Source organism: Miscanthus floridulus, chromosome 11, assembly GCF_019320115.1.
Source record: "Miscanthus floridulus cultivar M001 chromosome 11, ASM1932011v1, whole genome shotgun sequence".
Lineage (NCBI taxonomy): Eukaryota > Viridiplantae > Streptophyta > Magnoliopsida > Poales > Poaceae > Miscanthus > Miscanthus floridulus.
In genome coordinates this window covers 81,522,948-81,539,247 of record NC_089590.1, presented here as the reverse complement: position 1 = coordinate 81,539,247, position 16,300 = coordinate 81,522,948, and the positions used below count along the sequence as shown (strand labels likewise).

Below are 16,300 nucleotides of genomic sequence, written 5' to 3'. Positions count from 1 at the left end.
GCCCGGACGGTGCTGATGGTGGGCCACGACACAGCCCAACAACAGCATCTTATCTCCACCAGAGCAGCGAGCTCCGCACCACCGACGAGCTCTACACTGGTGAACTCCACGCGCCGACGAGCCTCCATTGCCAAGCAGCAATGAGATATTGCGCTGAAAGCGCTTGTAAGCATGTTGCAAACGCATGTTTCAAGTGTTTCAGATGTTTCAGAGGTATGTTACAAGTGTTTCATATGGATGTTGCAAAAGTACATCGAGATGTTGCATATGCTGCAAGTGTTTCAGAGGCATGTTGCTAGCGTTTGTTCAAAGTGTTTCATCTGTTTCAAACGTATGTTGCAAGCGTTTTGATTTGGATGTTGCATATGTTTTACACATGTTGCAAGAGTATATTCAAAATGTTTCAGTTGTTTCATTCTTATGTTGCAGTAAGTGTTTTTATGTTTGCAAGTGTTTTATTTAGATGTTGTATACGTTTCACACATATGTTGTAAGTGTATATTCCATATGTTTCATCTGCTTTTAGATTTATGTTGCATTCAAGTGTTGCATGTTGCAAGTGTTTCGTATTTCATAGGTATGTTTATAGAGTCATGGGGGCACGTCCCGGGCCGACGCTAGGGGAAGGGGCACGGCGAGCCGGCAGATGGGGCGCACGATGCGCCTGGGGTCCTACGGACGAGGCATGCTCGTCCTCGTCCGGGCTCTCAAGTCTCGCCCGCGCAGAGAGAAGAGGGGGTCACGGGGAAGGAGTGGCAGGCATAGCCGGTGTGTGTGCGCGGAGGAGGGACGCGCTCATCTGCTCCGGACGGGCGCTAGTAAGCCCCTACCTCATAAGGTTTTTAAGCCACGAAAAATGCCTCTAAGTGTCTATTTTTTTTTGAAAAAAAATCTAGAAATAGATTAGGACAAGATAAACACAAATAAGATATTTATAGAACGTGAAAGTATCTCTACAAATTTCCAACAAATACATTTAGTTATAGGAAATAAGACAAATATCTAGAAAAAAAAACTGAAAAGTTTCCAAAACATTCTAGTCGATGTTTAAATACATTCTATATATTTTAGAGTTGAGAGGATAAGAGATCAGAGTTTATAGAGTATAATAAGGAGAGAAAAATAGACTAAGACAATGTTTCAAGGATGTAAAACAAGCTTACAAAACTGGTGGAAAGGAAATGTGACCCTGGCCCAACCCACGACGTGTTGGAGGCTTGCCCTATCCAGCAGAGAGCGGCCCAGCAACCCTCCACCTGAACCTGATTGTCGTCCTCTGTGGCTCTGTCCAAACTCCAAAGAGGAGGCGGCGAGACGCACCGCGGCTCCGTCGAGCCCAAGTTGTCTCGCTGCCGGCGGGACCCACACTTCGGCGACAAAGCCCCTTCGCTTTCCCTAGTCGGTCCGGCCACTTGACTTTGCTTAAACCCTCCTCCTCTCCCTCCATCTCCTCCCGCGCCGCCGCCCCCGCCGCAAGACCCTAGCTCCGACGACCCCCCGCCGTTGCCGCGGTCGCCATAACCAGCCATGGCTTCGACGCATGTTCTTAAGAAGAACTACCGCTGCAACCGCTCCCTGCAGCAGTTCTACACTGGCGGGCCCTTTGCGGTCGGGCTCGCCCCCGGCGGCGACGGCGAGGGCGGCGCTGAGGCTGAGGCCTTCCTCGCGTGCGCATGCGGTGGGGAGGTGCGCGTGGTGTCCGCCGCGGACGCCTCCGCCATAGGGGAGCCCGTCGACGGCGACTCAGAGGCCATCACCGCGCTGGCGCTGTCCCCCGACTCACGGCTCATCTTCGCCGCGGGGCACAGCAGGCTTATTAGGGTCTGGGACCTCGCGTCCCGAACTTGCATACGCAGCTGGAAGGTGAGTATTGAGCCGTCCTGTGTTTTGTGGTGCTCCCTGGTATCCACATTGCTGTGCACGGATTAGTGAATTCGACCACAGGAAAGCAATTTTATGTGAATGCTGCTAGATGACCCTGTATCTAGCTATAAAGTAATCCGGAGCTTATTCACGGCATAACAAAAATCTCGGAGTTCTGGTAGTGGTTTGACAATTTGAAAGATAGCTCAAATGTAGTTGCCACGAGCTTAGGAAGCTTGTATCCTTGTGTGAATGTCAGAACTGTCAACTGCACATATTCTAAGCTATTCAGCTCTTCAACCTGTAACATTATTCGTTAGATGTTTTGGTTACAGTGTGTTGGTAGGGATAAGGGGTCATTGTATAGTAACCGTGGGAAGTTAAATGGATTGAAGTTTTAGAAGCTCTTCGAGAGCTTTGCAATAAATCTATGAGACTCTAGTAGTTTCCTTGCAAAAAGCATTTTGTCGCACACGTCTAAAATACCAGAACTCATGCACTGCTTTTCATAAATTGTGATTTGTGCGAAGTTAAATTAAGAGTCTGTCTACCTGGCTTTCGGGTGTTTCATCCAGTTCCAACACATGAATTTTTTTTTTCCGACCGTACATGAAGATCCAACACCTACAGCTCTTCTTCTACCTCCAGTGCCACTCCAGCTCCGGGCCCCGCTGCCCGGCGAGCGCTCCGCCGCTGGTGCGCGGCCCGCCTCTCCCCCGGTTACTCCTTGGCACAAATCACAAATCACAAATCACAAGAAACATTTTTTTTCTATGAAAGGACAAGGACAAAATTTGGGGGAGAGGCTCGCCGGAACCCTAGCCACTGCCGCCGTCGTCTTTGGCTCCGGTCGACACAGATCTAGGAGGAGGAGGAAGAAGAAGAGGAGGAAGAGGAGGGAGCAGGGCGCGATCTGGGGGAGGCGGTAGAGGGAGCAGCGGCCGGCCTGCGGGAGGCGGCCGGGCTGGGGCGGCGGCGGAGGGAGCAGCGGCCGGCGGGGAAGCAACGGCCAGGCGGGGTTCCTTCGAGGCGACGGCGGCGGCGGGCGCGTGCTTGTGCGGGTGCGAGCGATGGCCTGGGTGCGGTGCGAGCGATGCAGCTAGGTGGGTGGGCGAGATGCGAGCGACGTAAGATCCAACGGCCAGAAATTTGTGTGTCACCGGACTCTAAAACACTCGGTCATCCATTAGCATTTCTGTAAATTAAATGTGATGCTGTATTGTAATGTCTTAGTGTTACCTTCTTATCTTTTCTGTTTAATTTTGCAAAGATAGAGGATACCGTTGTTATTTCCACTAACCACCGTGATGTTACAATCAGACATACTAATTTGTTACAGAGCATGTGCACAGCTTTTCAATTTTTCATTGTTTGATCTTAATCCTGCATACTGATTGTTGTGTTAATTAGCTAACTTAGAGACTGTATGGCTGATTTACCACTACAGGCTAACATCTTTTACAATTAAAACTTGCTCATGCCATTATGTTAATAATACTATGCTAGTATACTGCCATGTGAGGTAAACTAATGTATTTAACTTATGCCGTACAGGGACATGATGGTCCTATCATGGCCATGGCATGCCATGCTTCTGGTGGTTTGCTTGCAACTGCCGGAGCAGACAAGAAGGTCTGTGTATGGGATGTCGATGGTGGATTTTGCACCCATTTCCTTAGAGGCCATACAGGCGTTGTGACGACTATTATGTTCCACAAAGATCCAAAGCGCCTTCTGGTGAGGACAATTTGAAGATAAGGAATTGTGCTTTTATTGAACTGGATCACCGAAAATGGCTCTGGGAGCTTGCTAGTTCAAATCACTGCATTATTTTTATGCAGTGTATTCCACTTCCTTTTGATGAGCCCAAGATAACCTATGTGTGCTGGATCTCCAGTTGTTTTCAGGAAGTGAAGATGGCACCGTGCGAGTGTGGAATCTTGAAACCAAAAAATGTGTTGCTGTGCTTAAAGAGCATTTTTCGGCAGTCACTTCATTGACATTGTCTGATGATGGACAAACATTGCTCAGTGCTGGGAGGGATAAGGTATGAATGGTTTCATGTCTATTATTCATTCTAGAGCTTTCATTCTGCTATCATTACATATGTTTTAAAGTGAAACATTTATGCTTCCCTTGTACTGGAATATATTAATAATCCCTCCGGTCCAAAAATGCTTGTCAAATTTGACTTTGCTTCGTCTTTGATGTCTATCTTTGACCAGCAATTTTTTTCTTAAAATCCTTCAAATTTAAGAGATTTTGCAGGCATTTGATTACAAATCTACACATGTTTCCAAACTGAATAATGTAATAGTTATTGATGTCTGTAGGTTTTTAGGTTTGACCAAATTTTGTCTTAAACGACATGTTTTTGTGACCGGAGGTAGTATATTCTTAGGGCTCCATGGGCTCTTCAGAACTATATAGAGTAAGTTGAGGGGCTCAAAACAGTCAAAACTTGCTGGAAGTGTCAGAAGTTGAAGCTTTTCCTCCCATTTTGTGTGTTGACCTTTGTGCTCAAAAAGTGGTGGTCATAGGAGTACCCTTTTTGCTTGAATTTTGATATTTCTAACGTAAGCATTTACTGTGGTGTGCATTTTCTGTGTGTTATTCTGAATGTATGGAACATCTGCAGATTGTTACTGCATGGGATATTCGTAAGTACAGCTCAAAGAAGACAATACCGACATATGAAATGATAGAAGCTGTTTTCTTCATTGGATCAGGAAGTGAGCTCTTGGCTTGTTTGGGCATAGAACTGGCAAATATAAAGGAGAAAGCGTCCGGTTATTTTCTTACAGTTGGTGAACGTGGGGTCGTGCGCATCTGGTGCTTGGAGAGGTACATTAGTTTGCATTTACATCCTCTTTGGTTCTTTGCATATTTCTGTAGTACATGCAATCAATGGCTTTTCTGGTCTTCTACAGTTCTCTTTGCGTGTTCGAGCAGCAAACATCTGATGTAACTGTTAACTCAGAGAACGAGGAAACCAGGAGGGGCTTTACATCTGCTGTTATGTTGCCAAATGATCAAGGATTACTATGTGTTACTGCTGATCAGCAGTTTTTGTTCTATTGTCCCAAAAGAACTGATGATGGGACCTTTGAACTGTCCCTATATAGACGACTAATAGGTTATAATGATGAGATTCTTGACTTGAAGTTTGTTGGGGAGGAGGAACAATATCTTGCTGTAGCTACCAACTTGGAGCAGGTGAGCTATTCATAAATGATGTCTGCACAGTTCTTGTTGGCTAATGTACTCGAAACTTATCAACTGTTACCTCCATATTCAGGTCCGTGTTTATGATGTTGCGTCGATGTCATGTTCTTATGTACTTGCTGGCCACACCGAAATAGTTGTTTGCATTGACACCTGTGTCTCTGCTTCCGGGAAGACACTTGTTGTAACTGGGAGCAAGGATAATACTGTAAGTTGTGATGTCTGGAACTGAAAACTATGTTGACTTACCCTAACGTTTTTGTTTGTGGTTTCTTTTGATATTCCTCACTGCTGTCGAGTGCATTCTTGTGCTGCTTTTCCTATTTTTGAGTGTGACCTTTTGTACACAGGTGAGGTTATGGGATGCTGAAAGAAAAAGCTGTATTGGCATTGGCAAAGGCCATCTGGGAGCTGTTGGTTCTGTTGCCTTCTCAAAGAAAACAAAGAATTTTTTTGTTAGTGGCAGCAGGTTTGCTCTTCAGTTTGTATGTAATCTTTGTTTGCCTGAAGTGACACCAAAATTGTTATTCTGAAATCAGACTATCTTTTTGTTAGCGATCGAACCATCAAGGTATGGACCTGGGACGATACACTTAGTGATGCTGAAGATGAAGTCCCTCTTAAAGCTAAGGCTGTTGTAGCTGCACATGATAAAGATATTAATTCTCTGGCAGTTTCACCTAATGATGGCCTTGTTTGCAGTGGTTCTGAGGTAAGATGGTAGCATGATACTCCATTCCAAATTATAGGTCACTTGGTTTTGTCCTAAGTCAAACTTCTCTAACTTTGAGCATGTTTATTGAAAAATTCACTATATCTACAACATTAAAATAGTTTCATCAAATCCACCATAAAATATATCTTGATACTTTTTTGGTATTATATATGCTAACATATTTTTTTCTAAAAACTTGGTCAGAATTTATAAATTTGGCTTAGGACGGAGCTAAAATGACCTACAATTTGGAAAGGAGGGTGTAGTTCTTTTTGATGTGACATATCCTTTTATCTAGCTTACATCATGTGGTTTTCATTATATATTATCACCTTTATTTTGTAGGACCGAACTGCTTGCATATGGAAACTCCCTAATCTAGTGTCCTCTATTGTCCTTAAGGGACACAAAAGAGGAATCTGGTCAGTTGAGTTTTCTCCTGTTGAACAATGTGTCATGACATCCTCTGGTGATAGAACAATCAAAATATGGTCCGTTGCTGATGGCTCATGCTTGAAGACATTTGAGGGTCATACATCAAGTGTTCTGCGAGCTTTTTTCCTTTCACGTGGAACTCAAGTTGTTTCTTGCGGTAATAGAAAATAAGATGTTCATCTAAGTTATTATCTTTAGAAGGGCGGGCCTGGTGCAAGCAGTAGAGTCTTACCGCCTGTGACCGGAAGGTCCCGGGTTCGAGTCGCGGTCTCCTCGCATTGCACAGGCGAGGGTAAGGCTTGCCACTGACACCCTTCCCCAGACCCTGCACAGAGTGGGAGCTCTCTGCACTGGGTACGCCCTTTATCTAAGTTATTATCTTTAGCCTTTAGGGAGTCTTGTTGACTCTGTTCTTCTGATGTTCCTTAATTCAGGAAGTGATGGTCTAGTGAAGTTATGGACAATCAAGACAAATGAATGCATTGCTACTTATGATAAGCATGATGGGAAGGTATGATATCATTGCCATGCATCAGGGTAGAGTTTTTTTTCTGTCTCATTGCTGGAGGGGACTCAAAACTCACTATTATTTTTTCCACAGGTCTGGGCATTGGCTGTTGGCATGAAAACTGAAATGGTTGCTACTGGTGGAACTGATTCTGTCCTCAACCTGTGGCATGATTGCACCATGGAAGATAAGCAGGAAGATTTCCGCAAGAAGGCAAGTGAATCCTTCTGTTACACTGTCAGCATAATATATACTCCCTCCGTCCCCAAAAGGATGCAATTCTGGAAAAGTGTCATGTTTTAGTATACCAAGTTTGACCAATTATAGATAAAAAAGTATAAATATTTATAATATCAAATAAATATCATTAGATTAATTACGAAATGTATTTTCATAATAAATTGATTTGAAGCCTTAAATGCGAATACTATTTACTAGAAACTTGGTCAAATGTGAACTTGTGAAGCACTTTAACTGGCGCGCATACCATAGTTCAGGACAGGTAGTAATTGCAAACAAGATGTGCTTGCTTTTATGTAATATATATTGCTGGAAGAAAAACTGTGAAATACCTCACGTTAGACCTTGTGTAAAGATGTGGGCTTGTATATCATTGACATATGATATATCTGTGAGTTTACCATATTCTTGATATATTCATCTTTGCCTCTGTTTGTTGGGTTTAGGGATCTATACAGGCATATGTCACTATGTCAGGCATCTGCAACACTCACTCGAATTCGTCATTTGCTGCAGGAGGAAGAGGTTTTAAGAGGCCAGGAATTGGAAAATGCTGTGTCAGATTCTGACTATGCAAAGGCAATACAACTTGCATTTGAGCTTAGAAGACCACACAGGCTTCTAGATTTATTCTCACAGCTTGCCAGGTACTATTTCTTGATTCAAATGAAATCAGCCGCTTTAAATTATTAACATGATGTTATACATCATTGGGTTTGCAGGAGAGCTGATGCAGAGGATCCAATAGAAAAGGCTCTTCTTGGTCTTCCAAAGGATGGCCTCCGTGTGCTTCTTGAGTATGTCCGTGCATGGAATACGAAGCCCAAGTTCTGTCATGTTGCACAGTTTGTTCTTTTTCAGGTATTGCGGAGTTTCTCTCCCACTGATATCCTGGAGGTAATAAATTTTCCCTCTTCGTAAGGCGTTTTAACATTTATTAAGAATGTGTTCATGGTCTTACAAACTTTTGCTTCTTCTCATGAGATGATTTGTGCTTTTATCTCTGCAGATCAAGGGCATCAGTGAGCTCCTTGAGGGCCTTATTCCGTATTCGCAGAGGCATTTCAGCAGAGTCGATAGACTAGTCCGAAGCACGTTTCTGTTGGACTATACACTGATGCGAATGTCCGTGGTAGATCCAGATGTAGATGCGGTTACAATCAAAGATGAAATGAATGGTTCATCTGTGGAGAACAGTGAACTTGCAGAGCCTCGGCCTGCTTCACCTGTACCAGAGAAGTCAAGCAAGAAGAGAAAATCCAGGAAATCAAGTAAAAAGGGCAAGGAGAAGAAGGTGAAGGTTGCCTCGAGTGGACACAGCAATGATGTCTCTGCTGAAGCCTGAATATCTAGCTGAGAATCTGGTTTTGGTTATGCGTGCTGCCAATTTTGTAGCTGCTGTTGCAACTGACACCGCCCAATGACAGAGAATCGCATCTGATGTAAATGCTGTTTTTTTGCTGCGTTTATTAGAAGACCACAGTGCCTTTAAGGCATCTCCTCTCTGTTCCAAATTTCCTTCTCAACTTATTGGAGTGTATGGTTTGCTATCAAAATTTGCCATGCCAAAGGTTTTGGTAAGCAAAAGTTACTAAAAGTTGGACAAAAATATTTTACATAGATTTGGCAAGCCAAATGTGAGATGTTGCAAGTTTAGGTAGCAAACCAAATGCCTGCCAAAAACTTGGTTAATGCATACCGCCTAACAAAGAGGCTCGCTTTGGTTACCAAGATTCTAGAAAATACACATCTCTACCACATAAATTAGTTTCTTTAAATTCTCCGTGAAATATATTTTGAGAACATATATTTATTTGGAGAAATAAGCACAACAAATAAATTCGAAATAAATGGCAGTAAGCACAAGAACACGTCTCCCTTTTATCTTAACAAATTATTAGACAATATAGGTTCTCCAATTATTTGTTGTTTTTAGTACTATATTGCCTCATTACAAGATAGTAAGGATGCCATCAAACCCCTTTCCCTGGAGGCGTTGTTTCGCCATCTTCCGGCCCCAACCGATCGCAAATTGTGCTTCCTCATCACGGGTGAGAGCATAATTTTTTTTTCGCCATTGGATCAATGACCATGCGCTGGAGTGCAGTGGCATTGCGAGCAATATAAAGTACAAGATCAAACAGACTCTTGTAGCTGTACACTCCAGTCATCCGAAGCACCTTCAGATGATTGTGTGGCCTCTGGGGCAGTATGTCCTCAAGTCCCACAGGATAAATTGCCCCGTGCCATGCCACTCCAGCTGCAAACAAATAATTCCAAAAAGTTTTCATATGGACTAGTAATTATTCATAGATGACAATTAGCAGAATTATTTCCCATCTAAGAGTAAGCCGCATCATAAAAAGTTAGAAGTCTATTTCAGCCATACAACTCTGAACCTTTTATTTCCCATCTAACTATCAATACCAGACAAATTTGACCATCTAGCTAGTTTATTTAAAAGGCGGTTTTGTAATTTCTTAAAACAATAAAAACTGGCAACTGATAGATTATATTTTTAGAAATATTTTGGTATTAGTTTCATATGGACTAGTAATTATATGTAGATTACAATTAGCAGAATTATTTCTCATCTAACCACATCATAAAAAAGTTAGGGAAAGTCTATTTCAGCCATACAACTCTAAACCCATTTTTTTTACCATCTACCTATCAATACCAGACAAATTTAGCAATCTAGCTGGTTTATTTAAAAGGTGGTTTTGTATTTTCTGAAAACAAAAAAGGCAACTGATAGATTATATTTTTAGAAATATTTTGGTATTAGTTTCATACATTTTGATTTAAAATGAATTAGTTATGATTTAAAAAAACAAAAAAAAACGCCTTTGAAACCACCTAGATGGCTAAATTTATGTTCAGCAAGCTGTCCATGGAGGACATTTTTCACAATAGCAGTATAGAAGTGCAAGCTAAACTTTCACAAATTTGATGTATTCAGTTGCATAAAATGGAAAAAAAGGTTACGCAACAGCTAAGCCGCCATAACACATGAATGATACAAAAACATTATGATGGTATATATAACAAAAACTTCAATGGAACCATGAATAGAATATTGCTGAAGAGATAACTTTACATGCAGTTCCAGTTCTTCCAAAAGTGGAGCCAACTCCAAAAGGTAAGCAAGACGAATTCGCCCTATTCGCTTGGCTTATAAGCCATACTTTTTCAGCCAACGAACAATATTTCTCTCTCACAACAAATCAGTCAACACTAATTTCAGGCATGGTTTATCAGTCAAGCGAACAGGGCAAATACCACCAGTGTGCTCAACATGATGTCTAAGCATCTCCATGGTCAAGACAAGATGCCTGAGGTTGAAGAACACGGTAGGGCATTTTGTAAATTCTTGCATCTGACACATGAGGGCAGTCATTTAGAGAATCTATAATTAAAGCACATGATAACGTATTAAATCTCCATTAGCATTGAGCAAACCTTGGTGTTTCCGCACATGATAAGTTCCATGTTGAGTTTCCGCGCATGAGGAATACCACTTGGAAGCTCTGTGAAGGCATAGTTAAAACAATCAGACGATGCTAGCAGCGCAACAGTTGCCTCTGCTAGGGCCAAGCATCCATTGAGCACAATTGCCATCGGACTGTCGTGAAACTTGAATACATCAAAGTTTGGAGCTTCGATCTCAACCTTTCGCATCCCTTCGCAATGTTGCACGCGCAAGTAGCGCAACCGATACAATGGCTGCGACGTTTGCAGGCCGTGCAGGGTACAACGCACGATGCTTAGCCACTCAAGAACGGCACACTCTGGCAACAGGCACCGGAGATGTCCAGGGATAAAGATGGCAACGGGGACCCGATCCCCGATTCCTCGCGGGGAATTCCCCTATTAGGAGACGGGGATGGAGTCAAATATGCCCCCACGGGGATCTAAACGGGGAGAAAACGTCCCCCGTCGGGTTTGGCGGGGACGGGTCTGGGGGAGCATTCCCCGTCCCCGATACCCGCATCCCCGCCCCGTTTATATACAGGCTTTGCTCTCTTTCCTGATGGCCCAACCAGCCCACGAAGGCCCAATGTCTTCTGAGTATATATAACAGCAATAACCCTAGTTCTACACCTTTGTGATGATTAATATCCTGCTTCTTGCTATTTAGCTATTTTTGGATTGTGATTCGTGGTGTACTCTAATATTGTGTCGATGAACTCATGTGAATGATGATGAATTAACATGAATGGTGATGAACAAATGCGGGGACGGGGATCCCCGACGGAGATTTTTCCCCTCGCGGGGGCGGGGATGGGGGAGAAATCGTCCCCGTGAGCTTTGGCGGGGACGGGGACGGGGATTTTTTCTCCCCGCGGGGACGGGGATGGGGAGGCAACCTCCGACGGGGAATTCCCCGTTGCCATGTTCATCCAGGGACCGACACTCCGTCGAGCTTGAGCTTCAGGTAACCATAGATCCGGGGTAAGCCTCTTTGTTTTTCGTAGTTGCACCGCAGCTGGGTAGACGCTGGTACCGTGGGGTTGTTGGCGTCATGGTGGCGATGCAGTGGACCGGTGGTGACGCTGCAAGGGCGATGGCGGTGCGGTGGGGCATCCCGTCACTGGCAGCACTCCTTTAGATCGGATTAGGTTTCTCTGTGGTGGGATTGCGGCGGCTCCGGTCAACTTCGTTCGTCGAGCCCAGTTCTCCACTCCTCTATTTATAGTGCTGTGCGACAGGGCCCACCAACCACATTAGGGTTGGGCGCCCCCGATCGGGGCGCAATCCAAGGTGAGCTTATTAGTGGAGATCAACTAACATTCTCCCCCTTGATCTCATTACTATCTTTTAATTTCATATCATTTACTTTTGTTCATTCCATTACAGATTAACGCATAGAGCATGTCTCATCGTCACGGTTCATTGCCGATGGATTTAACAGCTACAACACACTACTCTGTTCTGAAATAGATACTTATCTTTGTGCCTTCTTTTGTCCAGGAATTTTAGGCTTTTTCTTAAACCCATGCTAGCTACACGTTGGGTGGTAAGCCTTTTGTAAGCGGATCCGCGAGCATCTTTTCCGTACTTATATGCTCAAGACTTTATGACATGATCCCGGACTTTATCTTTCACAATAATATACTTTATGTCAATGTGTTTGGCAGCATCACTTGACTTATTGTTGTGAACATACAGTACTGCCTGATTATTATTGCAGTATAACTTTAAGTGGTCTATAGATATCGTCAACCACCTTCAAAACCGGGTATGAACTTCTTTAGCCAGTTCACCTGCCCCGTTGCCTCATAACACGCTATAAACCCGGCTGAAAGCATCTAGGCCCCTAAGTGGATTTCGGTGATTAATGTCAATACAAGATTACTATGACTAACGTGTGTTTTGCAGAGGCAATTAAGTTAGGTCATGGTAATGGAGATCGATTGGGCAATTGCGGTTGTCATGCCCCTACGATGGAAATCGTTTCGGTTTTCAAAGGATGGACGACAAGGTTAAGGATAACTAGTTCTAAGTGTCGTTTGAAGTTGAAGAGACACTTAGAGTAGTTTAGGACTTTGTTTTTCCTTTGGCCGTATTATGAAGGGGGTATGAACGGATAGCTTGACCTAGTTGAGTCTAGTGAGTTAGGTGTGGTGCACACTTGTTAAAACTAGCTCTAGGTAGCTCCTATGAATGCCTAAGATCCTTTGGAGCAAACTTCATTCACATATGTTCGAAAGTTGGAAGTGGATGGAGGGTCAAATACTGATCGGACGCTGGCTCCGATGCGACCGGACGCTGGCCGCAGGGTCCGGTCAGTTCATTTGACCGTGAAGAACAAGTCTGGTGTGACCGGACGCTGGAAGGTCATGTGACCGGACGCTGAGGGCCAGCGTTCGGTCGACTCCAGTAAGGGTCCAGACTTGAGAAAGTGCGATCGGACGCGTCCGGTCAGTGGTGATCGGACCCTGAATATCCAGCGTCCGGTCGTTTACAGTAAGCATCCAAGAGCGACCGGATATGTCCGGTAAGTGCTGACCAGACCCTGACAACGTCCGGTCATCACATGAAAACTGTTGCGTGGGTTGAACTGACCGGAGCGTCCGGTCAAAACGATCGGAGCGTCCGGTCACCCCGTAGAAGCTCATAACGGTTCGTTTTTCAGGCTGCCTTATAAATAGAAGCTCCACTCGTGAGTGGAGTCACTTTTGCTCATTCCAACAGCTGAGAAACATGTTTGTGAGTGCCAAGAAGAGCAAGGTCCTAGTGAGGTGTTTGTGATTTGAGAATCCAAGAGAGTAGCCTCGCTAGCAAATCAAGAGTAGCAAAGTGTGCATCCATCTTCTCATTAGGCTTCGCGTGGTCAAGTGAGAGTTCGTGCTTGTTACTCTTGGTGATCGCCATCACCTAGACGGCTTGGTGGTGATTGGGAGTTTGGTGTTCACCCGGCGGAGCTTGTGGGTGACCCAACTCAAGTTGTGAGCGGCTTTGGGTGATTCGCCGTGACGGAGTATCGAAGAATCAACCCATAGAGAGCACTTGATCCTTGCACGGATCAAGGGGGAGCTACACCCTTGCGTGGGTGCTCTAACGAGGACTAGTGGGGAGTGGCGACTCTCCGATACCTCGGCAAAACATCGCCGCGTTCCTTTCTCTCTCTATTTACTTTGAGCACTTACTTTGAGTATTTACTTTGAGCAATTCAATACTTATTTTACATCCATAGAATTGCTTGCTAGAGTAAGTTTGGAACATAGGTTGCGAGGTTGTTGTGCATTAGTTTGATATAAACACTTTTCTAGGCACAAGGGGTTAATTGGGCTATCCGCAGGATTTGATTATTGCAAGAAAATTTAGAATTAGCCCAATTCACCCCCCCTCTTGGGCATCTTGATCCTTTCAATTGGTATCAGAGCCTCGTGCTCACGTTTTTAAGCCTAACCGCTTAGAGCAAGATGTCTCATGGGGATGGACCTCCTCCTATCTTTGAGGGGGATGATTTTCCATATTGGAAAATTCGCATGGAGGCTTACTTAGAAGCTCTAGATGTTGGAATTCTTAGAGCCGCCTCTCAAGGGTTCCCAACACCTAAGAATGCCGCACAACTTCAAGGCGATGAAGTAAACTATGAAAAATGGAATGCAAAGGCTCGCAACACCATCTTTAGAGGCCTTTGCAAAGATGTGTTCAATCGTGTAAGAAACCACAAAGACGCCCATGCACTATGGTTGGACGTTTGTGCGCTCCATGAGGGAACCAAGAGTGAGCGTGAGGAACGCTATCATCTTGTGATTAAAAAGCTAAATTCTTTTAAGATACTTCCCAAAGAAAGTGCTAATGAAATGTATTCTCGTTTAAATGTTCTTGTAGAGGAAGTCAATGGGCTTGGACTTACTCAAATGTCACCATCCGATGTTGTGAGAAAGATCTTGAGTGTCCTCCCCATTGACAAATATGGGCATATTGTGACCGTGCTACATCAAGGTGATCTTTCCGCCGCTACACCAACACATATCTTGGAAAAGATTAATGCTCATGAGATGTACATGCACATCACGCCATAAGATGGCTCATCCTCTACAAAGAAGAAAGAGAAGGACTTAGCATTCAAAGCTAGCCAAAATAAGGGCAAGGCAAGACTTGAGTATGAGAGCTCAAGCGATGAAGATGATGAAGAAAGTCTTGCTCTCATGGTGAAGAAGACCGCCAAGATGCTAAAGAAGCTAAACAAGAGTGGCATCAAGTTTAATGGCAAGAAGAAGAAGTTCTTCACTAGCTCAAGAAGAAAGCTAATCTCTGAGATGGATTGCTACAATTGTGGCAAACTTGGCCACCTAGCTCATCAATGCACAAAGTCCAAGAAAGACAAGTTCAAGAACAAGGGCAAGAAAGATGATTCAAGTGATGAAGATGAAAAGAAAAAGAACAAGCCATACAAGAAGAGAGATGACAAAAAGAAAGACTTCTACAAGAAGAAGAAGAGTGGCAAGGCCTATATTGTTGGTGATTGGCTCACGGACATTGATTCATCAAGTGGATCATCCGATGATGAGAGTGACAATGAGAAGGTAGCCGCCATTGCTATTGATCTTGCATCATCACCGCCACCATCGCCATCATCCTCTACACACCTATGCCTTATGGCCAAGGGTGAACGCAAGGTAACTAAGAGTGATGATAGTAGTGATGATGAGCAAGCTAGTGATGATGATAGTGATAGCGATGATGATTCACCCACATATGATGATCTTGTCAAAATATTAAGAAAATACACTAAGATCATTAGAAAGAGTAGAGCTACAAATGAAAAACTTGATGCTAAAAATGATTCACTCTTAGCTAAGTGTGATACATTAGAAAAGGCTAATGATGAGCTCAAAGAAACAAATGATTCTATATCATCCAAACTCAAGGAGCTCAAATCTTCTAAGAAAGAGCTTAAAGATAAATATGATAAACTTGAGTGGGTGCACAATGAGCTTATCATTAGTCACAACAAGCTAAAAGATGAATATACAACTCTAAAGATCAATTATGATACCCTTGTTATTGCACAAGAATTCTTACCAAATGAGCCACATGTTGCTACTAACCATGTTGTTAAGATTGATATAGCTACCTCATATGATGATCTAATTGATGAGAGCATTGAGCATGGATCTAGTAGCAAAGGCAAGCAAGTGGTTGAGTGCAATGACTATGATGAGTATGTCAAGCTCAAGAGTAACCATGAGAAGCTCATGAAAGATCTTGAAGAGATGAAAAGTCACAACACCATTGTGCTAGAAACTCTTGATCATGACAAAGAGTTGATCCTTGAGAATGAGAAGCTCAAAGAAGAAAACAAGAAACTCAAGGAAGAGAAGAACAATGATATTCTCAAGGAAGAGAACAAGAAGCTCAAGATGGAGAAAGAGCATCTCAAGGTGGGATTGAGCAAGTTTGCTAGAGGCAAGCATCTCCAAAGTGAGCTACTCATGAATACCGTCATAAAGATGGATAGAAGTGGCATTGGATATATGGCAAGTGTAGAGAAGAAGAAGGCTCAAGCTCAACACCAACAATCAAAGCCAAAGCTAAAGCCAAAGAGATGTTTTGAGTATGGACAAGAAGGCCACTTTGCTCATGAGTGTCAAACTCCACCACCACAACCCTTGCCCAAGCATGCTAGACCCTTTGCTTTCAATGCTCACTACATGCTTAGAAAAGATTCTAGTGGAAAGATGAAAGTCATGTTCTTAGGACCCCCTAACAAGAGTAGGCCTAAGAAGATTTAGGTGGCTAAGTCACTTGTTAAGAAGGTGAAGGGCCCTCAACAAGTTTGGATCCCTAAAGCTTGA

At 43.6% G+C, this 16,300-nt stretch overlaps 1 protein-coding gene across 1 annotated transcript; it reads left to right on the top strand.

The window, feature by feature from the left end:
- Window positions 1–1,301: 1,301 nt before the first annotated feature.
- On the top strand, window positions 1,302–8,597 carry LOC136493577 (protein TORMOZ EMBRYO DEFECTIVE-like). The gene is made up of 14 exons (XM_066489676.1): window positions 1,302–1,863; window positions 3,418–3,600; window positions 3,761–3,910; window positions 4,502–4,707; window positions 4,794–5,079; window positions 5,162–5,296; window positions 5,439–5,557; window positions 5,644–5,800; window positions 6,149–6,395; window positions 6,673–6,749; window positions 6,840–6,959; window positions 7,503–7,633; window positions 7,709–7,883; window positions 7,996–8,597. The coding sequence occupies exons 1-14, from the start codon at window positions 1,528–1,530 to the stop codon at window positions 8,329–8,331; spliced, it is 2,658 nt and encodes an 885-aa protein (XP_066345773.1). The 5' UTR covers window positions 1,302–1,527; the 3' UTR covers window positions 8,332–8,597.
- The last annotated feature ends 7,703 nt before the right edge of the window (window positions 8,598–16,300 follow it).

Coding starts and splice junctions, on each gene's coding strand:
- LOC136493577 (XM_066489676.1), top strand. CDS start 1,528: ATGGCTTCGACGCATGTTCTTAAGAAGAACTACCGCTGCAACCGCTCC. Junction 5,080..5,161: donor TAGCTACCAACTTGGAGCAG/GTGAGCTATTCA, acceptor CTCCATATTCAG/GTCCGTGTTTATGATGTTGC. Junction 7,634..7,708: donor TTATTCTCACAGCTTGCCAG/GTACTATTTCTT, acceptor TTGGGTTTGCAG/GAGAGCTGATGCAGAGGATC.